This window comes from Zalophus californianus, chromosome 1 (genome assembly GCF_009762305.2).
Source record: "Zalophus californianus isolate mZalCal1 chromosome 1, mZalCal1.pri.v2, whole genome shotgun sequence".
NCBI lineage: Eukaryota > Metazoa > Chordata > Mammalia > Carnivora > Otariidae > Zalophus > Zalophus californianus.
Genome location: NC_045595.1, coordinates 21,202,777 through 21,226,152, shown reverse-complemented (window position 1 = coordinate 21,226,152; position 23,376 = coordinate 21,202,777). Strand labels below are relative to the sequence as shown.

At 37.9% G+C, this 23,376-nt stretch overlaps 2 protein-coding genes across 10 annotated transcripts in view; one reads left to right on the top strand and one right to left on the bottom strand.

Moving 5' to 3' along the window:
* Positions 1-19,224, top strand: part of NEK4 (NIMA related kinase 4) — a 37,748-nt gene extending 18,524 nt beyond the window's left edge. For 6 of the 9 annotated variants that reach the window (XM_027582408.2, XM_027582410.2, XM_027582404.2 and 3 more), the window contains 5 exons: positions 288-376; positions 1,596-1,798; positions 2,262-2,395; positions 16,712-16,785; positions 17,453-17,648. In XM_027582408.2, coding sequence (XP_027438209.1) covers positions 288-376; positions 1,596-1,798; positions 2,262-2,395; positions 16,712-16,785; positions 17,453-17,501 — 549 coding nt within the window. In that variant the 3' untranslated portion in view covers positions 17,502-17,648. Of the gene's footprint in view, positions 1-287; positions 377-1,595; positions 1,799-2,261; positions 2,396-16,711; positions 16,786-17,452; positions 18,416-19,179 lie in introns of those variants that run through there. The other 3 variants (XM_027582405.1, XM_027582407.1, XM_027582406.2) reach the window with 2 other exon arrangements.
* A 2,151-nt stretch (positions 19,225-21,375) lies between these two features.
* SPCS1 (signal peptidase complex subunit 1) lies at positions 21,376-23,322 on the bottom strand. Its single transcript, XM_027582419.2, has 4 exons — positions 22,944-23,322; positions 22,545-22,604; positions 22,366-22,452; positions 21,376-21,876 (listed from the first exon to the last, which is right to left on the bottom strand). Exons 1-4 carry the CDS (start codon positions 23,157-23,159, stop codon positions 21,751-21,753), a joined length of 489 nt encoding a protein of 162 aa, XP_027438220.1. The 5' UTR covers positions 23,160-23,322; the 3' UTR covers positions 21,376-21,750.
* Positions 23,323-23,376: the final 54 nt, after the last annotated feature.

Below are 23,376 nucleotides of genomic sequence, written 5' to 3'. Positions count from 1 at the left end.
AGTACCAGAACTATTTGTGTACTTCTGGAAAGGAAATTTCTTCATAGCTGAGACTTTCCAGGGCCTTGTGAAACTTTACCTTAATGTTCTTCAGGGTTCACTTGTGAACTTTATGGGTGAACTGGGATATCATTTGGGTAAAGTAACTTCAACTTTTAGATCATTAGCTTCTCCTGTCAAATTGGACCCAAATGCACACTGTATCTAGACATTGCATCTAAGAGTGATGCGTGTGTTATGTTCTGGTTGTGTTGTCCTGTGGAATTTTGTTTTTCCAAACATTAAAGGAAAGGAAACTCATCCACTGTCTGTCTGAGGATGAATTAAGTTCTTCTACAAGTTCAACTGATAAATCAGATGGGGATTCCAAGGAACGGTAAGGTTCTTATTTTTCTGTCTCCTTTCATAAACAGTTTCTATTTTGTTTAGTCCTAAATGTTTATTCAGACCTGTAGTGCTGCCATTGGTAACATTATAAATGGGTTTTGGTACATGTTAGAGCTAAAACTATCTCTTCTAATGAACACGTCTGATTTCATTCAGAATTCTTATAGAATGTCTTCTTAGATCTATGGTTTATAGTTTTCATCAGATTTGCAAAAATTTTGACCATTACTTTTTCATAATTTTTTTGGACTCTTGCCTCCTTGAGGATTTTAATTATGTCTATATTAGATTGTTTAAAGTTGTCTGATAGCTCACTGATGGTGTCTGTGTTTTTTATACTTTTTTTCTGTTTCATTTTCATAGATTCTACTGCCATGTATTTGGGTTCACTAATGTTTTCTTCTGCAGCATCTAGTCTGCTCATCCTATCTCATGTTTTCATAACAGTGTATTTTTTAATTTCCAGGAGTTCTATTTGGGTCTTTTTATAACTTCTGTGCCTCTCCTTAATATATTAATGCATTCCTCTACCTTGGACATGTGGAATATATTTATAATAACCACTTTAATGTCCTTATCTACAAATTTTATCACTAGTGTCACTTTGGGGTCTGTTTCTATTAACTGATTTTTTGTCTTCATAAATGTGTGTTATTTTCCTGCTTCTTTGCATGTCTGGTATTTTTGACTGGATGCCAGACATTGTCAGTTTTATCTCATTGGGGGCTGGTATTTTTTGTATTGCTTTAAATATTCTTGAACTTTGTACGTGGATGTAATTTACTTAAAAATAGTTGGGCAGAATTTATACATAGAACCTGGGGCTTCTTTCTGGTCTCTCTTTTCTAAGATTTCACTCTCACTTTCTAGTGGCTGTGGTTGTCTTGAACTCTGTCCTTTGGTTTTGCAGGCCAGAAAGACTGTGGGTTTTCTGTTGTACTTTAGTGGCCTATAGCCTGCCCTTAGGCTAAAAGTTGTTGACGCTCCTCCAGAACCTGCCTCCAGGTTTTGTACATTCTCCATTGTCTTCACATACTGGATTTTTGTATTTTGTTGAGTTTATACTTATTTATGGAAGGGTCTGTCTGTAAGAGCTTACTTAGCTATTTAGAAGCAGAACTTCCTAAATGTTGTTTTGTATCTAATTTTTTAATGAAAAATTCTCATAAAGCCAATGAAATCACAGGGGAATTTTTTTTTTCCCCCAGAAAATGTCATACAAATGAAATGAGTGACTTGGTGCACTTGATGACTCAGACCCTAAAATTGGAGTCTAAAGAGAGCTATGAAGATCTGGTTCCAGAGCCAGTGTCAGAATTTAAACTTCATCGGAAGTACCAGGATACACTGATACTTCATGGGAAAGTTGCAGAAGAAGCTGAGGACCTCCATTTTAAAGAGCTACCTTCTGGTGATCAGTTTATTTTTTTACAGCAAACTGGAGAGCATGCTTATTGGAGAAATGTGTCACACCAAGAAGATAATGCTGCCAAAATTTTTTTGCTTTTTTATTATTTTGTTTGGATAGCTCCATAAAAGACATATCTTGTTTTATGCAGCAAGTTGTGTTCCTGGAAAGTTGCATGAAAGTTGTTTTCTTTAAATAAATATAAATGCATGTTTGGATTTTTCATGTGGCTTTTCTTGAAATTAGACAGTTGTGGATTTTAGGTTTAGGAGGTGGTAATGAGATATGAAGTGTAAGTTCATATATACATTTGTCGTCACTTTAAAAATATATGAAGTTATTAAACCCAACTCTTGTCAAAGTGAAAAGAATCTTAATATGACAAGATTTTTTTAAAAAAACATATTCTTCACGTTGCTGTGGTGAAAGTATTTATTTTTCCCTATCTTTGTGAATTGCTTTTTAGCTGTTATGCCAGGTTCTGAAAAGATCAGAAGAATAGTTGAAGTTTTGAGAGCTGATGTAATCCAGGGCCTGGGGATTCAGCTTTTAGAACAGGTGTATGATCTTTTGGAAGAAGAGGATGAATTGGAGAGAGAGGTGAGTGTCCCATCAGCTGTGTCAGCTGCTTATGCTATACAATTCTTTTTAACAGACTTTTGAAATATAATTAACATACTGTACATTTCACCCATTTAAAGTGTACCATTCGGTGGTTTTTAGTATGTTCACAGAGTTATATAGCCATTACCACAACCAATGTTAGAACATTTAATACCCCCAGAAGAGACTCTACTCATCACTCTCCATTGTCCCCCAAGCCCTCCACCCTTAAGCAACCACTGATATTTCTATGTCCATAGATTTGCCTCTTCTGGACATTTCATTTAAATGGACTCATACAAAACATGTGGTCTTTTGTGATTGGCTTCTTTCAGTTAGCATAATGTTTTCAAGATTCATCCATGTTGTAGCATATATCACATTCTTCGTTGTTTTATATGGTCAGATAATTTTCCATTATGGCTATACCACATTTTGTTTATCTGTTCATCAGCTGATGGACACTTAGGTGGTTTCCACTTTTTAACTATTATGAATACTGCTGCTCTGCACATTTGTTTTTGTGTGGACATGTTTTCATTTGTCTTGGGTATGTACCTAGGAGTGGAAATTGCTAAATCATATAGAAAGTCTATGTTTAACATTTTGAAGAACTGCCAGACTGTTTTCCAAAGTAGCTGTACCATTTTCCATTCCCATCAGTAATGTATGACGGTTCTAATTTCTCCACATTCTTGTCAACACTTGTTATTGCCATCATTTTGATTATAGCCATCCTAGTAGGTGGGAAGTGATACCTCATTATCGTTTTGATTTGCTTTTTCCTAATGGGTAATGATGTTTGCATCTTTCATGCACCTATTGGTCATCTGTAGATGTTTTTTAGAGATGCATCTATTCTGACCTTTTACATATCTTAAAATTATTTATCTTTTTATTGTTGAATCGTAAGAGTTGTTTATATATTCTAGATACAAGTCCTTTATCAGATACGTGATTTACAAAAAGTTTTCCTTATTCTCTAGTGGTGTTTTCACTTCCTTCATGGCATTGTTTGTAGCACAAAAGATTTTAATTTTGTTGAAGTCTAACTTATTTTTTGTCATTTGTAGTTTTGGTGTCATATCTAAGAAGGCTTTGCCTAACCTAGGGTCTTGAAGATTTATTCCTATCATTTCTTCTAATAGTTTTATCATACAAGTTCTTACAAATAGGTCTATAATCCACTTGAGTTAATTGTACAAGGAAGGGCTTCATCTTTATTCTTCTGCATGTGGATATCCAGTTGTCCCGGCAGACTGTTCTTTTCCTACTGAATTGTCTTGACACCCTTGTTGAAAATCAGTTGACCATTATGTAAGGGTTTATTTCTAGACTCTCAATTATGTTCCAATCGTTTATGTCTCTATTTATGTCTATGCTACACTGTCTTCATTACTGTAGCATTGTAGTAAGTTTTGAAATCAGGAAGTGTTAGTCTTCTAACTTTACTCTTTTTTTTCAAACTCTTTTGGCCATTATTTGCATTTCCATGTGAGCTTCAGGATCAACTTATTAATTTTTGTAAAAATGTCAGCTCAGATTTTGATTAGGATGCTATAGAATCATTTTCTAAATAAATTTTAGTTTGACTCACCTGACTTTTCTGCTTAAGGTTACTGTTATTATACTTAAATCTTACTTCTTTTTGAGAAATTCATTATATATGCTCACCTATTTGAAAGTGAACAGTAAGGCATACTTATATTTATAGAACACAAACAACTCTATACCGATTTTTAAAAATTACTGCTTTTTCTTGTCTGATAAAAAGGTAGTAATAAATACATGGTTGTTGTAGAACATTTAGAACACACAGATTTAAAAATAAAAATCAGTGTAACTTAGCCCTCTGTGATTCCAGATTTTGTTGTCTATCATTCCATAAATCGTAGTAACATTTACTACTACTAACACGGTTTTCTAAGCACTTTACATATATGAAGTCATTTAAATCTCCAACAGTCCACTGAAGTTGATACAAGTGACCCATTTTACAGAGGAAGACTGAAGCACAGAGAGATTAAATGAGTTGCCTGAAGTCACACTGCTAACAGTTGGCTGAACAATTGGCCTTCAGTGCAGACAATCTGATTCCAGAGCCCGTGTTCTCAACCACTGTTCTATACTGCCTTTTATTCTCTTATACATATGTCTGTGGTTTGCTGTGTGTGTACACATCCATCACATCCATATATGTATCATAGCCTTTTTTTAAGCCCAAACAGGATTAGCCTGTACACAGTTTATAGTGTGTATTTTTCATATAATGCTACAACTGAGCTTAGAAGCACAGCCAGGTCCTTGTAGTAACAACCACTCTTGATCGTTCCTGTGCTTCTGAGGCCACTGTTCTTTTCCTGTTCTCCCTGGGCGAGTTCCTGAGTTCCAATCAGTTCCTGATTGGGTCATGCAGATTATTCTCCAGTGAGTCAATTGCATTGCATCACACCTGCATTATGGAAACTTTCAGAGTAGTGCCTGAACAAACATTTTTTGACTAGTTATACTTTAAAAATATTTATATTTCTAGTTTTTTGGTGGTAATAATAGCAACAACAGTAAAGCCTTAAATTCCTAGAAATACAGTTGCTTCTCCACCAGTTTATTTTTGTCTTTGATACATTATCTTATTTTATTCAAATACCAGTCTGAACACACATGGTCCAAGAACACTCAAACCAAATATAAACAGATGTTAAAGATTGGTCTTTAAACATCATAGCCAGTGATGTCACACTTGCCTATGAACTCACCAACATAAAACTACATCCACACCTCAGTGGCCACCAAACCATTCAGCAGAGCTTCCTTAACTGTGAGTTGTTGAAAGCTGATAGTTTGAACACTCTTGATAATTTTTTTCGAGCTCTGAATAGCTGTAGGAATCTCAGCAGAGATTGGTTGGAAGAACCAGCTCAGCCTAGCCAAAATGTGGCCAGAGCTTTGAGTAAGTCACAGCAGCGCTGGGGCCTTCTCTGCAAGGTTATGGACAAACTGGGCCATGTTCCAGGATGGAAAGTCTGTTATCCTGGATGGCCACTACTGAATGTCACTTCTCCAGCAATTTAATAATAAATGATATTTAAGTGTTGTTTTAATTTTTTATTTTAAAATAATTTTAGACTAACTGAAAGTTGCAAAAAAGAATATAAAGAATTCCTGAATACTCCTCATCTATATTCCCTAATATTACTATTCTGCCACTTTTGCTTCATTAGTCTCATTCTCCATATGTATAATTATTTTTCTATCCAATTGTGAGAATGTCTTTCCACCTCTAAATTCTTCAGTGTATTTCCTAAAAACAAGAATATGTCCTTATAGGGGTGCCTGGGTGGCTCAGTTGGTTGGGTGTCTTGATTTTGGCTCAGGTCATGATCTCGGGGTTTTGGGATCAAGCCCTGCATCAGGCTCCACACTGAGTGTAGAGCCTGCTTGGGATTCTCTCTCTCTCTCTCTGGAAATAAATAAATAAATACAAAGAATATGTCCTTATATAACCATAGCTCAGTGATCAAATTCAGAAAATTAACATTAATACAATACCATTATCTAATTTACAGACCTTACTTAAATTTCACTAATTGTTATGCTGATACCCTTTATAGCGAAAGAAAAAAATCTTTCTGTTCTAGGATTCAGTAGATTCAACTCAATCAGGTTGAATTAAATTAAGGATTACCTTTTTTAATAGATTTAAGATATAATTCACATACCATGTGATTCACCCATTTTAAGTGTACAGTTCAGTGGTTTTTTAATATATTCACAAATACATATTTGTTGTCACCACAGTCAATTTTAAATATTATTGTCTCCTTAAAAAGCAACCTTGTACTTCTAGCTATTGGCCCTCTATCTTCTCCTTTCAGTTCTAAGGAACCAGTAATCTGCCTTTTCTATATAAATTTACCTATTCTGGACATTTCATTTAATAGAATCATATAAAATAGGTAGTCTTTTGTGACTGGCTTCTTTCACTTAGCATGCTGTCTTCAAGGTTCATCCGTATAGGAGCATGTATCAGTACTTCATTCCTTTTTATGGCTGAACAGTATTCTGTTGTGTGGATATGCCACACAATATTTTGTTGAATCTTTTCATCAGTTGATGGACATTTGGGTTGTTTCCACCTTTTGCCTGTTGTGACTAAGTTTGGTATAAACATTGGTGTGCGCGCTCCTGTGTGGATTCAGTTCCCTTGGGTGTATAACTAGGAGTGGAATTGCTGGGTCGTATGGTAATTCTACATTTAAATGTTTGAGGAACTTCCAGATGGCTTTCCAAAGCAACTGCACCATTTTACATTTCTACCAGCAGCATAAGAGGGTTCTGATTTCTCCACATTCTAGTCAACACTTGTTATTATCTGACTTTTTGTTTATAGCCTTCTTAGCAGGTATGAAGTGGTATTCATTGTGTTTCCCAGATGACTGATGATGTTGAGCTTCTTTTCATGTACTACTTTCCATTTGTATATTTTCTTTGGCGGTATGTCTACTCAAGTTCTTTGCTGATTTTTAAATTGAATTATTTATATTTTAATTAATGAGTTGTGGAATTATATATTCTAGATAGAAGTCTTATTATCAAATATATGATTTGTAAATATTTTTACCATTCTGTGGGAGTGGTAGAATGTCTTTTTACTCCCCCCCCCCCCTTTTTTTTAACGGTGTGAAATCCTTACCTTCATTTCAATGGGCGGCAGTGGTCGGGGCAAATCCTATTGGTCTGGGGGCAGCTCCAGGTCCTCCCTGTGGGTGCTGAGGTGCTTGGGGCCAGCCTCTCCTTTGTAGGCCCCCACCTTTGGGGTGCAATGGGTTTGGGCAGGGTCCTGCCCCCTGAATTTCTCCAGCTCCACCTTCAGCCCATCATTCACCTTGGGTGGCAAGTGCAGCTGCTGCTCCACCTCCTCTTCTTTTTACTTCCTTGATAGTGTTCTTTAAAGCACAAAAATTTTCAGTTTTGAGGAAGTCCAATTTATTTTTCTTTTGCTACTTGTGTTTTTGGTGTCATCAAAGAACCCATTGCCAAGTCCAAGATCGTATAGGTTTACCTTTAGGTTTTTCTCTAAAAGGTTTATAGTTTTAGTCTGTACATTTAGGTCTTTGATGTATTTTGAGTTAAGTTTTGTATATGGCTTGGAGTAAAGGTCCATCTTCATTCTTATATATGTGGCTATCCTGTTGTCTGTCATTTGTTGGAAAAACTATTCTGTCATCTGGTAAAAAAAAAAAAAAAGACCATATACACATGGATTTATCTTTAGACTCTCAATACTATTCCTTTAATCTATGTTTGTCCTTATGCCAGTACTATACTGTCTTATTAACTGTTGCTTTGTAGTGAATTTTGAAATCAAGATAGATGAGTCCTCCAACTTGGTTATTTTTCAAAATTGTTTTGGCTATTCTGGGTCCCTTACAATTCTATGAATTTTAGAATTTGCTTGTCAATTTCTTCAAAGAAGCCAGCTGGGATTCTTATAGGGACTGAATTGAATCTGCAGATTAATTTGTGGAGTATTACCATCTTAATAAATGACTTTTGATTCATGAACATGAGGTGATTTTCCATTTATTTAGATCTTAAGTTTCCTTAAACAATGTTTTACAGTTTTCAGAGTGTAAGTTTGGTATCTCTCTTGTCAAATTTATTCCTGCGTGTTTTCTTCTTTTTGATGCTTTGGAATTTTATATATTCATTTGGGATTGTTTATTGCAAATGCATAGTAATAAATTTGATTTTGAAAATCTTGACCTTGGGTCCTACAACCTTGCTGAGCTTGTTTACTGGGTTTAATATACTTTTTTTTTTTTTGGTGGTGGTGGACTCCTTGGAATTTTCTATATATAATATCATGTCATCTGTGAATAGAGTTAGTTTTACTTTCTAGTCTTCTTTTCTTGCCTGTTGCCCTGGCTAGAACCTCCAGTACAGTGTTGAGTGGAAGTGGTGCAAGTGGACATCCTTGACTTGCTTCTGATCTAACAGGGAAAGCATCCAGTCTTTCACCATTAGGTGACTGTGGGTTTTTATAGATACCCTTTATCAGGTTGAAGAAGGTTCCTTCTTTTCCTGGTTTGTTGAGTGTTTTTTTGTTTTGTTTATCAAAGAAGGTGTTGGGTTTGTCAGATGCTTTCTATTTTGATGATTATATGGCTTTTGTATTTAATGCTATTGACTATGTTATATTAATTGATTTTGGGATGTTAAACCATCCATGCATTCCTGTGATAAACCTCACTTGGTCATGTTATATACTACTACTTACATGATTTTGGAGTCATGTTTCTTGTATTTTGTTGAAGATTCTTTTGTCTATATTCTTACAAGATATTGGTCTTTCGTTTTCTGTGATGTTTTTGGTTGTGTTATTAGGGTAATAATGGCTTCATAGAATGTGTTGGGGAGTGTTCCCTAATCTTCTATTTTTTTGGAAGAGTTAGTGAGTAATTGGTATTCTTTGAATGTTTGATAGAATTCACCAATGAAGGCATCTGGGCCTGGGCTTCTCTTTGTGGATAGTTTCTTGATAATGAATTTAGTGTCTTGTTATACTCAGATTGTCTGTTCTTCTGTTTCTAATTTTGTGTCTTACTAGGAATTTGTCCATTTCATCCAAGTTAACTAATTAGCATGTAATTATTAATAGCAATCCTTTTAAATATTTTTTATTTCTGTAAGGTTGGTTATTTAGGAGTGTGTTGTTTAATTTCCATATATTTTTAAGTTTCCCCAATTTCTTTCTGTTACTTATTTCTAATTGCATTTTATTGTGGCTGTAGAACATATTATTTTTATCTTTTTAAATTTATTGAGCTTTGTTTTATGGTCTAGCATATGGTCTAACCTGGAAATTTTCCATGTGCACTGGAGAAGAATATTTATATTCAGCTCTCGTGGGGAGTATTTTTTAGATGTCTGTTAGTTGTAGTTTGTTTATAGTGTTGACCGAATAGCTTGTTGATCTTCTTCTTTTTCTTCTTTTATTTTCCTTGTTGATCTTCTGCCTGGTTGTTTTGCCCATTACTGAAAGTGGAGTGTTATGTCTCCATCGATGTCATTGATGTCTCCAGCTGTTGTTGAATTTCTTCTTACCCTCCTATCAATTTTGCTTCATGTATTTTGGTGCTTTGATTCGGTGCATGTATGTGTATAATTGTTAGATCTTTCTGATGGATGGACTCTTTTATCATAAAATGTTCCTCTTTATCTCTAGTAACATGTCTGTTTCGAAGTCTGTTTTAGCTGGTATTAGTATAGCCACTTGAGCTTTCTTATGGTTGCTGTTCCATGGTGTGTCTTTTTCTGTCCTTTTACTTCCAGTCTGTTTGCACCTTTGATCTGTTATGTGCTTCCTGTCGGTACTGGATACGGCTGGGTCTTGTACTCTTCCCACCCTAACATTCTGCCTTTTGATTGGATTGTTTAATCCATTCATGTTAAATGTTAGTACTGATACAGTTGGACTCAGGTCTGCATTTTATTTGTTTTGTATATGTCTCATGTTTTTTTGTTCTGTATTTCTCCTTTACTGCTTTCTTTTGCATTAAGTGAATATTTTCTAATGTAGCATTTTAATTTCCTTAATTTTTTTCCTGTATATTTTCCATTTCTTTCCTTAGTGGGTGCACTAAAGCTTATCATATACATCTTAAATTATCAGAATCAACTTCAGCTTTATACTCACTTAATTCCAGTGAGATGTGGCAATGTTACTCCTGTTCTCTTTTTCCCTTTACGGTGATATCATTTTACATATCATACATGTCATATAAATGTTACAAAACCAATGTTACCTTGTTATAATTATTTCTTTATATGGCTTTATGTCTCTTGAAGTTGAAAGAGAGGAGAGAAAGTATATGTTTGTAGCTTTTTCTATAGTAACCTTGTTATTTATTTCTGGTTCTCTTCATTTATTCCTGTAGATTCAGGTTACTATCTGGAGTCATTTCCTTAGCCTAATACACCTTTGCTGCTACCACCTCCTTTGTGGTGCTATTGGCAAATAGATTACATTTCTGTATGTTAAAGACTCAACAATATATGATATAATGTTTTTAAAAATTGTTTTAAAAATTAATTTTAAAACACATTAAGTTGTTAAATTTGTGTTATTATACATATGTTGCTTATTTAATTGTAGTAAAATACACATAATTTCAAATTTACCATTTTAACCATTTTTAAGTGTTTGGTTCAGTGACATTAAGTATGTTCCTGTTGTTGTACCAACATCACCACCATCTGTCTCTAATCTGAATTTATACCAGCTTACATTCAATAACATAAACTCTGCTGCTTTAAAGCTCTGTACCCACCCTTTTCAGTTACTGATGACACAAAATTACATCTTTATATATTGTGAGTCCAAAAATATAAACTAGTAATTGGCATTTTTAATGTATTAGTCTCTTAAATTTTGTAGAAACTAAACAAAGTTACAATAGTACTAACTTTTAGACTAATAATTTTTTGAATGTATCTCTTAATTCATGTAGAAGACAAAAAGTGGAAGTAAACTGTTGTTACATAATACTAGCTTTGATAAATGCCCACATATCCCTTTACTGAGATCTTTGTTTCTTCATACAGCTTTGAGTTACTGTCTGGTGTCCTTTCATTTCAACTTTTTTTGTTTGTTTTAAAAGATTTTATTTATTTGACAGAGAGAGGGAGAGAACAAGCAGGGGGAGCAGCAGACAGAGGGAGAGGGAGAAGCAGGCTCCCTGCTCAGCAGGACCCTGGGATCATGACCTGAGCTGAAGGCAGACACTTAACTGACTGAGCCACCCAGGCGCCCGCTTTCATTTCAACTTAACAGGACTCCCTGTAGTATTTTTGCAGGCTGGGTCTGGTGGTAACAACTTCTTCATCTTTTGTTTATCTGGTAATATCTTAGGTTCTCCCTTACTTTTTCCTCTCAGTTTTATTGAGACATAATTGATATGTAACTTTGCGTTTAGGGTGTACAACATAATGATTTCTGTATATATTGCAAAATGATTACCACAGTAAGTTTGGTTAACATCCATTACCTCTCATAATTATAACAATTTTGTTCTTGTGATGAGAACTTTAAGATCTACTCTTAGCAACTTTCAAATGTATAATACGGTATCATTAACTGTAGTCACCATGCTGTACAGTTACATCCCCAGAATTCATTTACCTTATAAAGTTTGTACCTTTTGACCACCTTCACCCATTTCCCTAACCACCCCCACCCCTACCTCTGGCAACCACCAATCTGTTCTCTATTCAGTTTTTTAAGATTCTGCATAAGTGAGATCATGCAGTATTTATTTGCCTTTCTGTTTGACTTATTTCACTTAGAATAATGCCTTCAAGATACATCAATGTTGTTGCAAATGGCAGTATTTCTTTTTCTTCCTCACTTTTGAAGGACATTTTTGCCAGATAAATTTAGATTCTTGGTTGACAGGTTTTCTTTCTTTTTTTCCTTTTTTCTTTCTTTGTTTTCTTTTCTTTCTTTCCTTCCTTCCTTTTCTTTCATTTTGAAAATACTGCCCAGTTGCCTTCTGGCCTCCAAAATTTCTGATCAGAAATCTGCTGATAATCATATTGGAGATCCCTTGCATGTGAGGAGTTGCCTCTTTCTTGCTGCTTTCAAGATTCTCCCTTTCTCTTCAGCTTTCAACAGTTTGATTATAATGTGTCTGGGTAGGAACTGTTTGTTTCAGCCTACTTAAGAGTTCATTGAGCTTCTTGGATGTTTATGTCTTTCTTCACACTTGGTACATTTTGGCTATTTCCTCAAATAATCTCTCTTCCTCTTTCTTCCCCTTTGGGACTCCCACTATGCATATATATTGGTCTCTTTAAATCCCCTGTAAGTTGCTTCAGCTGGAGGGGGTTTGTAACAGGGTTAGTGAGGGCTGCAACAATGGTCGCCTGCTTCTGTGTGTACACCTCTGATCAGAAGCAGCAGTCATCTCTCAGTACACAGATCCCCAGTACTTGGAGGACAGGGTTCGCATTGCCTTCCCTGGCTCCACAAGCTGTGTGCAGGCTGCTCCAGAACATCTGCACAGCTGGGGGAGGGGGCCAGAGCTAGAAACTGAAATTGACTGAAATTAACCACAGTTTACCCTCCAAGCCTTCCCGGGAAGTTGCAAGCCTTCAATAGACTGCAGAGTCCTGAAATAGTTACATCAGGCATTCAGCAGCACAGTTTTTGTCCATGTGAGGAGATGTAGTCCTGGTCCTTTCTGTCATCTTTCATACATACTGTATTGTGTATTTACTTTTTTTTTTTAAGATTTTATTTTTTTTATTTGAGAGAGAGAGAGACTGAGAGAGAGAACACAAGCAGGGGGAGTGGGAGAGGGAGAAGCGGGCTCCCGAAGCAGGCTTCCCGCTGAGCAGGGAGCCTGATGTGGGGCTCGATCCCAGGACCCTGGGATCATGACCTGAGCCGAAGGCAGACACTTAATGACTGAGCCACCCAGGCACCCCATTTACTTTTAAAATCAGAGAAGGGGCACCTGGCTGGCTGAGTCAGAAGAGTATGTGACTCTTGATCTCAGTGTCAGGAGTTCGAGCCCCCCGTTGAGTATAGAGATTACTTAAATTTTTTTTTTTTTAAAGGAGAAACTATGCATTTATGTTAGGTTTTATTTGCATGAATTACTCTCAGGTGTAATCTGAAACTGGCGCCTGTAGGAACAGGAGGGCAGGGAGAGAGGGAAGGAAGAGTCAAGCACTCCAGATTGGTAGGTGGTAGTTTTATTTTATTTTATTTTTTTTTAAATATTTTTTTTTATTTATTTATTCATGAGAGACAGAGGGAGATAGAGAGAGAGAGAGAGAGAGAAGCAGAGGGAGAAGCAGGCTCCCAAGGAGCAGGGAGCCCGATGCGGGACTCGATCCCAGGACCCCGGGACCATGACCTGAGCCGAAGGCAGACGCTCAACCATCTGAGCCACCCAGGCGCCCAGGCAGTAGGTGGTAGTTTTAATAAGCAAGGGAACTTACATATGAGGCCTGTCATAGGCAGCCACAAGATGAGTAGATCTCCACACCCACCTGCCAAATCTCAAAAGTTCATGTTATATATATATATATATAGTATGTATTATATTAATTGGGTTCAATCACATGTACTGTCCAGATGGTCTCAACACCACATCATAATCTGAAGGTTTTGTCCTTAGGGCATCCTTTGGGAGTGGGGAAGGCAAATGGAATGCAATTCCAAGGACAGGAGGGGATAGGGAACCTCCAGTTGCTAGGGTCAGGCTCACAGGTGAACCAGAGCTAACGTCCTCTCCATAACCGCGCCCCGCCCCCAAAGCAGTGCTTTTTGTGTTTCCATGTAAATTTTAATTGTTGCCTGGGGTTTCTTACTTTCAGCTTGATGAACTTCCTTTAGTAGTTCTTATAAAGTGGTCTGCTAGGCACAGATTCTGTTTTTGTTTATCTGGGAATGTCTTTACTTCACCTTTATTTTTGAAAGGTAGTTTTACTAGCAATGGGATTCTTGTTTGACAGTTTTTTTCCTCAAGTACTCTGAATATATTATCCCATGGCCTCCTTTGTTTACGTTAGCTGTTGATGTTATTACTGTTCCCTTGTAAGCGGTGTCATTTTTCTCTTGCTGCTTTCATGACTGTCTCTGCCTTTGGCTTTCAGCACTTACTTTCATGTATCTGTGTGTGCATTTCTTTGAGTTGATCCTGCTTGGAGTTCATTGAGATTCCTGGATGTGTAGATTAATGTTTTTCAATACATTTGGAAGTTGTCAGCTATTATTTCTTTAAATAGTTTTTCTGCTCCTTCTCCTTCTGATGGTCCCTTTACATTTGTAGTTGGTGTGTGTAATGATGTCCCACATTTTTTTTTAAGCTTTTATTTTAGAGAGAGCACATGAGCTGGTGTAGGAGCAGAGGGAGAGGGAGAGAGAGAGAGAAGCAGACTCCCCACTGAGCAGGGAGCCTGACATAGGGCTCAGTCTCACAACCCAGAGATCACGACCTGAGTCAAAATCAAGAGTCAGACGCCTAACTGACTGAGCCACAAGGTGCCCTAATGATGTCCCACATTTCTGAGGCTGTGTTCACTTTTCTTCATTTTCTTTTCTGTTTCTTGGATTACATAATCTTTATTGATCTCTCCCCAGCCCACTTACTTTTCTTTCTGCCATTTCAGGTATACTGCTGAGCCCCTCTGGTGAATTTTTCATTTGTTATTGTACTTTTCCACTCCACAATTTCCATTTAGTTTTTCTTATAATTTCTTTATATCAGTATTCTCAGTTTGATGTGACATTGACATCATACCTTCCTTTACTTCTTAATGATGATTTTCTTTAGTTCTGTGAATGGGTTTATAGTGATGTCTTTGCCTGTTAACTCCAGCATCTCGTTACCCTCACAGGTAGTACCTCTCTTGCCTGCCTTTTTTCCCCAGTGTATGTGTCATACTCTCCTGTTTCTTTGTGTATCTCATAGCTATTGATTGAAAACTGGACATTTCAGAAAGAAAATATATTGTTACAAGTCTGGGTACTGGCCTCCCCAGGGAGGGGGGTTGCTATTGTTATTTGCTTCTTTAGTGATTGGCTGGATTTTTTAGTGATGTCTCTTTTATCCCTTCTTCCTGTCCCCACAATGTAAGTCTGATGTTGCCTCTTAGCTGGCGAGGCCTTGGTTGTGTCCATAGCCACCTTGGAATGACTGGCTTTGGCAGAACTCTTTTGACTCTCCCTTGCCCAAGTAGTTGTTAAGGTTTTTTAGTTGCCAGTTGATGGCTCTCGTTTCCAACAATGTCTTGGGACATACATTGCTCCACAGACTGATCCAATAAAATTACGGCTCCTTTGAACGGATGGGTCCCAGGGTCAGTGTTTGGAATCTGTTTTGACCCCGGGGGCTCATCCCAACTTCTTAGTTGTCTCCATCAAAGTAGGTGGCCCATAGTTTAGCCTGTATATCCAGTGAATTTATCAGTCTCCTCCTAGTTGCCATTCACCACTACTTCCCGTTTTTGAGAGCACTTGTAGGCTTGAATTTCTCCACTCTGTTCTTTTTTTTAAGATTTTATTTATTGATTTGACAGAGACACAGAGAGAGAGCACAGATAGGCAGAGCAGGAGGCAGAGGGAGAGGGAGAAGCAGGCCTTCTGCTGAGCAGGGAGCCTGATGTGGGGCTTGATCCCAGGACCCTGGGATCATGACCTGAGCCGAAGGCAGACACTTAATGACTGAGCCACCAGGTGCCCCTCTCCACTCTGTTCTAAACGAGGTCAGTTCATTAAGGAAAAGATTTGGTGCTGTTTTATGTCTTGCTTCTTGCCCAAGGCAAAATCTCTGAGCACAGCTGGGAGTGAAGACAATAGTATACTTGTCTGGGTGATAGCCCTACTTTAGAAGCTCTGTGCAGGTGAAGGGCCTCTCATCTTCTTGGCATACTTCACCCAGCATGGAATCTTCACATTATGGTCTGGGGCAAAGGTGACTGGGGCCCCAGTATTTTCACTGGCCCGGCTCCCAAGGTACAGCCTCCATCTTATAAGTCCAACCTGGTGTAAAAAGGAAGTTCCCACCTCTTGGATGTACTCTCTCAAAACTTATCCTTAACAACAGATATTGAGGGCAGGATGAGATATGCTGATATTCTGCCCTTCCCAGGAAGATTGCCTTTCGACTAGGAGCTGGTGGAAAGGGAGCCCTGTGTTGTCGGCTTCAGTCTGGTATAGACTTTTCGTCTCACTGAGCTGGGTCTAGGGAGGGAGGCAGTTGGTCTTAGTTAAAATACCACCCACTCTCACTGTTCTTAGTGGGTTTTAGTAGATTTTCTTTGGGGGAACAAAGTGTCTTCATTTGATACTGTACGCTCTCGGGACCACTTCCCCAGAGACTTTAAATGGTAAGTTTTAAAAATAATTTTCACCTGGGGTGCCTGGGTAGCTCAGTCAATTGGGCGTCTGACTCTTGGTTTCAGCTCAGGTCATGATCTCAGGGTCATGAGATTGAGCCCCGTGTTAAACTCGCACACAGCGGGGAGTCTGCTTGAGATTCTCTCTCCTTCTCCCCCCACCCCGACTTGCACTCTCTCTCAAAAAATAAATAAATAAATAAAAATTTTCACCAGTTTCACTGAGGAGGGATCTTCAGAGCTCCTCAAGCTATCATTGGTAGATGTAGAACTAATTGGGATTACATATTATGTTTATGTCTCATTTAACCTGGGACAGTTAGGACATTTTTGAAGACTATAGGCATGTGTTTTATAAAATGACCCTCGGTTTGGATTTGTTTGATGTTTCCTCATGAACAGATTCAGATTATGCATTTACAGCAGGAATACCACAAAAGTGATACTGTGTCCTTCTCTGTGCAGTGGATCAGGAGGTGCGTGATATCTGTTTAACACATTATTAGGTGTTATTTTAATTCCAGGCATATATTGAGTATTACATGGTATATTTTTTGATTATTAAATTGAAATTTTTATGTTATTTGCATTTTTGTAAATGCCTTTGCTGAATTATCTATGGGACTGATTTTATCAATTCTAATATTCTAATATTGTTGTGTTTTACTAAGAGCTCTTTGTATTAATGATATTAATTCTTGGGCATGTATGTTGCAAATTTTCCCCAGTGTAGTATTTGTTCTTAATTTCTTAGGACTTTAGTTTTTGGTAACTTGAAACTTAAAATTTTTAAAAAATGATAGTATTTTCCCATATGACTTCTACCTCTGGTATCATGCTTAGAAAAGCCCATCTTTTTTTTTGAAAAAAAAAATTTTTTTTTTTTAAGATTTTATTTATTTAACAGAGAGACACAGCGAGAGAGGGAACACAAGCAGGGGGAGTGGGAGAGAGAGAAGCAGGCTTCCCGCTGAGCAGAGAGCCCGATGTGGGGCTCGATCCCAGGACCCTGGGGTCATGACCTGAGCCAAAGGCAGACGCTTAACGACTGAGCCACCCAGGCGCCCCAGAAAAGTTCTTCTAAGATTACAGAAATGTTTTCTTCTACTACAAACTGATTTTCTTTTTGTATTTCCCAAATAGGTACGTTTGCAGGAGCACATGGGTGAAAAATACACAACTTACAGTGTGAAAGCTCGCCAGTTGAAATTTTTTGAAGAAAATGTGAATTTTTGAGAATTTAATCTGCCAGTACTAGAGACCTATTTTTAAAGGTTTTTGGCTTAAACAAATAACTCCATAATGATGATTGGAGGCCATCACCATCCTTTTTTTTTTTTTTTTTAACTGGGAGAAAAGTGGGCTCGAACAGAGTAACATGAAGCAATGTCACAAAAGAAAGAAAAAACCTTTGGCTAGCTTACTCTCTTGATGAAGAAAAGCTATTAGAAGATGTCTGGTTACTGTTTACTGAGCCTTAAACCACCAGTTTTATATTTAGAACTTTATTTTTAAGATACTAATTAGCTTGATTACAGGGCCATAAAATTAGATTGGAAGTTTTATATTGTACTATAGTGATAAATGCATAGGAGAAGTAAATAACATGTCATAGTGATACTAGTTGTCATTGTTAATAACTTTAGGTAGTAGTTGATAAATTATTTTTTTAAAAAGTCAATTCATGATTCTGGGAGTAGATTTGAATATGAAGTTGTATCTACTATTTGAGCAACTGAATTCCTTTTTTATATATTGATGGATGTTTAGCCTTTTATTTTCATTTAATATGAACCTCATTTACGGTATATAAGAATTGAAACAGAAATATTTTGGCTTTGTCAATCAACGTTTTTGTATACTGGTCTTTTTTTAAGAGTAATATTTTCATTGGCAAAAACATTTCCTAAAACACTAATTCCCTTTCCAGTTAAGCAATTTGTAAGTGAAGTCCAGCTCCTTTTAGTTATGTTGGACATATTTATCTCCTGAATATGTACATCAAATTATTGGTTGTCTTTAAATGTATGACTATGTATCACATATTTTATTAGTTGTTTAATAAGGGGGTAATTCCCATGTGGGAAATAAATTGTTTTTATAAAAGTCTTGATAGGTAAATTTTCACTTCTATATTCAAGGGACTTTATTTAAAAATGAATACTGCTCCAGAAATGTTTTCATTTTTCTAATTAAAAATGTTACCTGACCTTCTTTGAAAATTACACATAAAATATTCTAACAAAATGTTCCCTTTCCAGTCACTTAACAGACTTTTAGTTTTTACTGTGTGCCAGGTGCTGTAGGTCAGGAGCTGCAGATATAGTGAGTAAAACACAATACTCCTTGCTCTTACAGTGCTCATAGTCTGGTTTCTGAGACCTCTTAGTTTTACTTTGAAGGGTTTGTTAGAACTCAGCAGTAAAACCACCTTAGTCTCAGTCCCATTTGGGGGCAAATCTTTGGCAAACTGGGTTTTCCTCAACTATTCACCATTTCTTGCATGTTTTACGAATCTACATCTTTCTGGAGAGACATCAGTTTTACTTAAGTTTCTTACTAATTGCCATATGTACATATTATTTTCTTAGAATTTAAAAATTCTCCCCCATACGTTATTCCCATTCTGCATATTTTTATTTTGCTTAAACATTCATTCAGTTTTCATCCCAATATCTTTTGGTCATTCTGTGGTTTTTCTTTCCTGACGGCTTTATCATTTTTAATCTTTCTTATGTAATTATAAAACACCTTTAACAGGATGAATTTTCTTCTCAGTATACCTTTGGCCACATTTCAGATTTTGATATTATTTTGACATTAAATCTTAAATAGTCAATAATTCTGGTTTTGGTTTTCTCTTTAAGCAGTGTTCCTTAGGGACACCTGAGTCGCTCAGTTAACCATCTGCCTTTGGCTCAGGTCATGATCCCAGGGTCCTGGGATTGAGCCCCACATCGGACTCCTTGCTCAGTGGGAGCCTGCTTCTCCCCCTGCCTGCTGCTCCCCATTCTTGTGCGTGCTAACAAATAAATCTTTAAAAAAAAAAAGGTAGTGTTCCTTAATTTCCATATACAAGGTTCCCTTGCTATCTGAAAGTAGAGCATTCCTATGAAACCTTTGGTAAGCTGAAATGGTGAAAAGCAAAGAGTATCCCCCACTTTCTGAAAGTTCGTGACACGCCACTTCGCTTTTATGAAAGACCTACAGTAGTACCTGTTTTTGCTAACTCAAAAAAATCTAAAGAGGATTTTCGCTTTTATGAAAAAAGCCATTACTGTAGAAATGTAAGCCTTTTGTAAAAGCAAAGTGACATGAAATGAACTTTTGGAAAGCGGGATACCTGTATTTCAAAAGCCAAGAAAATTGTATCTTCTTGTTCCAGCTACATTGCAGTGTTGTTACTGAATATGACCTGCCCAACTTTTATTTCTTGGAATTGTTTTCCCTGTGGCTCAGTAGATAATCCATTATTGAAATGACCCTATGGGCATTTAATAAGATGAATTCTGTTATGCACAGACAGAATCACTTCCCTTTATTTATTATTCAAACCTATGTATAAGACCTGATCAACAGAATATTGTGATGATGGAAATGTTCAGATACATGCAATGTGTTAAGGCAGCCACTGGTCATATATGGCTTTTGAGCTCTCAAAATGTGCCTAGTTTGAGGAACTCAATCTTTTAGTTTTAATTTTTTATAAAGTTTTTTAAAAGATTTTATTTGACAGAGACATAGAGAGGGAACACAAGCAGGGGGAGTGGGAGAGGCAGAAGCAGGCTTCCCACCCAGCAGGGACCCTGGGACCATGACCTGAGCCAAAGGCAGTCACTTAATTGAGCCACCCAGGCGCCCCTAGTTTTAATTTAAATAGACACATGTGACTAATGGCACCATATTGGATAGTGCAGCTCTGAATTATTCACTATTTATTGAGCACCTACAAAGTGTCACAAACTTACAGGTACTACACAAACAGCAAAGAGCTCAACAAGATCCCTGTTCCCAGGAAGCTTACATTCTGGGTGGGGCCAAGGAAAAAAGATATAATGTGGGATATATTAGTGCATATAAAATAATGAGGCATACCACTTTACTTTGATAGGTCAGGAGATGCTTCTTTATAGTCACATCTGAGTAGAGACCTGAGTGAAAGGAAAGAACAAGTCATGTATATCTGAGAGATGTTTCAAGTACAGAGAACAAGTGCCAAAGTCTTCCTTTTGATCACCTGTCCACTTGATCTACCAAAATCTGAAAGGCGGTGTTAGTCTCCTACCAAGAATGTAGCTTTGCCCAACTCTTATGTAACAATCTCTATACATTTCATGTCATATTTAATACATAATTATTAACAGTGACATCTTAGCAGCTATGAAATGTTCTTTTTCTCCATTTAATGCTTTCTGATTAAGTATCTGACTTTCTCACTATTACCCCTCCTTTCTGCCTGCATCTGCCTAATACCTTGTTCCTATTTTCACCTTGGGTGTCGTCGTGAAAATATGAGGTAACTTGATGTTTAACACTTTTTGGGAGTTCCTTTTTAATCACATTTATTACTCTTGATATGCTCGGTCTTGTTTCTGCTGTCTTTTTTTTTTTAAACCTTTCTGATTTTTGCCATATTAAGGTCTTTGCTCTCATTTTTAAACTTATATTTTATTAAGTCCTATTTACTGGTACTGAGAAATAGAATATTATCTATGATAACCCTCCCACTCTCATCCCACACACCAAACCTTTAGAACATTTTTCTCTTCAGCCCTCTGGACAATTTAAAAAGAATAGGTTTCTGCTTTGGTCCACCTCAAGTAAAGCATGGATTGCATTTTTTCTGCTTAACAAAAGCCTTATTTTAGTGGTACCAAAATATTATCTTCCCACAAATTTACATTAGTAAATTTTTTCATAGGTGCTTACTGTTGTCAAGAAAGACATCTTTTAGGAACTCGCAGCTACAGAAAATAGAGATGATGCTTTCAGAACCACAGACTTCTAACTTTGGCTTTTACTCGTAGGTTCGCTTGCAGAACAATGAACAAAAGACTCTTTAGACATAGACTTGCATTGAGTTTTAATCGAAAACATTAAAACAATTTAACCACTGATAGTGAATTATAAAACTTTGACAGTTAAATTGTACTTTCATTTATGAGGCATTTATTCATTATTTTGGTAGACCTGAAAGAAACTTTGCATACTTGTGTTTTCTGTTCTCATTTCAAAGGAAGGTTATGAAGAGACGGTCTAAAATATTTATAAATCAAAATCCAGCTGAATTAGAAGTGAAATATAAAGAACAAAATCTACACGCAGCTGTGCTGAAAGAGCAGCAGTGGGTTTTAGCTCATGTTTTGGGTATGAAAACAATTGAGCTCCTCACACAAAACAAAAGCAGGTGCAACAGTAAAGCTAAATCATGAAAACCCTAATTAGTTATTTTTAGCATGCCTCTTAATTTTTCTTTCCCCTGGTTTCTTGTCTTCTGAGCCTGAGTCTTGAACAGGTAACCACTTGAGGGGGTGCCGGCGATAAATGGGCCATGGAGGAAGGGTCAACTGAGCCAGAACAGAGAAAAGCCATCAATATTAAACATGAGAAGTCTGAAAGAGCATTACGTATAATTTCTGGTTCCCAAAAACCTCCTATGCTAAGGGTAAAAACAGCAGCAGCAAAACTGACATTCCAATGAAAACTATATACCTCTACCCAGACAACATAATTTTAAGAATTGGGTACAAGCCTCACCATTCACACATAAGGCTTTAAGAGCTAAAAGGTGAGGAGGAAGCATTATGAAGACCATAGCAAATTCCTGCTAGCTTTGACTTTACTGCTTGGAGCAGCTGCCAAAAGAAATGAGCTGTGTCCCTTTTATGCAGCTTACTTATCTGACACTTGTTTGGCATTCTATTTTTCCAATGATAGCCAGGTGAGACACTAATGGCAAAAGGAGGTTTCGAAAAGTTGGTCTGGTCCTCACAGCTAGGTCCAACCCAATTCAGAAAACTTAACAGCCACTAACATACAAACACCCACAAACTTACCAAACACGAAAAAGCAAATCCGGCCATTACTATATAGACAGTCCACCCGAACTGTTCAGCCACGTACCCGTAGATAAATCCAACTATCTGGAAACAAACGAAGTGTATTAAATAAATACAGTCAAGCTGGTTGGGGGAGGGGGAGAAGAAAGCGAATACTATGCAAAACCAATACTTACTGCAGAAGAAAGAATAATTCCCTGAAACATCTGTTCAGCTAGCTTCTGGCCCTTGTAATCCTAGAGGTGAAGAAGAGCAAAGCAGAAATTGGTTCCACCACGGGAAGAGGCACAGTTCCTTCCCTGGCCTCACAGCTTTGGCACCGGGCAACCCCAACGTCAGGGGCCCAAAACTGCGAAAAATGAAATTCTGGGTTTCCTGAGGAAACTGAAGCATCCTAACAGAGCACAGGCAGGGGGATCCTCCCGGAGGAAGAGAGATGGGGACCTGGGAAGCACAATTCAGGAAAGCGACTGACTGCAAGGCAGCCATCCGAGCCAGGAACCGCGCAGCACAGGGTCGGTGCTCCGATAAGGGCGGCGGAGCTGCGTGCGGGGGTCTTGGGGCCGAGCCCTCACCATTTGCGTGGGCAGTGAGCTCAGATGCTGCAACATGACTGGCTGAGAAGGCTGGCAGCCGGGCGAGAGCAGCAGCGACTCGGAGACCGTAGGCGCCGGGGTCCGATACCACGGGTAGCTCGGTGGGCCCGCTGAGCGGTGTAATGCGATGGCCGCGGCCCCGGAAGCGGATGTTTCCCACAGACCCGAACGGCCCGAGGCCCCGCCCCGCGCCATCGCTCTGCGACCTGAGCTTTCGGAGCCGGCTGTAGCCCGGCGCACTACCCGCGAGGGATGAGGTGGTGACGGCCGAGAGGAGGCATCGCGCGCCCGTGAAGGGTTCGCCGTCGGTGTTGTCGGGTGCCGGGAGCCGCGGGGCCCGGCCCAACAAACTGCCCTCCACAGCACCACCGCGGCCTAACCGTTGCCGGCGCGCACCGCGTCTCCATGGCGA

Coding starts and splice junctions, on each gene's coding strand:
- SPCS1 (XM_027582419.2), bottom strand. CDS start 23,159: ATGGCGCGGGGCGGGGCCTCGGGCCGTTCGGGTCTGTGGGAAACATCC. Junction 22,453..22,544: donor GAATTATTCTTTCTTCTGCA/GTAAGTATTGGT, acceptor GTTTGTTTCCAG/ATAGTTGGATTTATCTACGG. Junction 21,877..22,365: donor GATTTGCTTTTTCGTGTTTG/GTAAGTTTGTGG, acceptor GTTCTGGCTCAG/TTGACCCTTCCTCCATGGCC.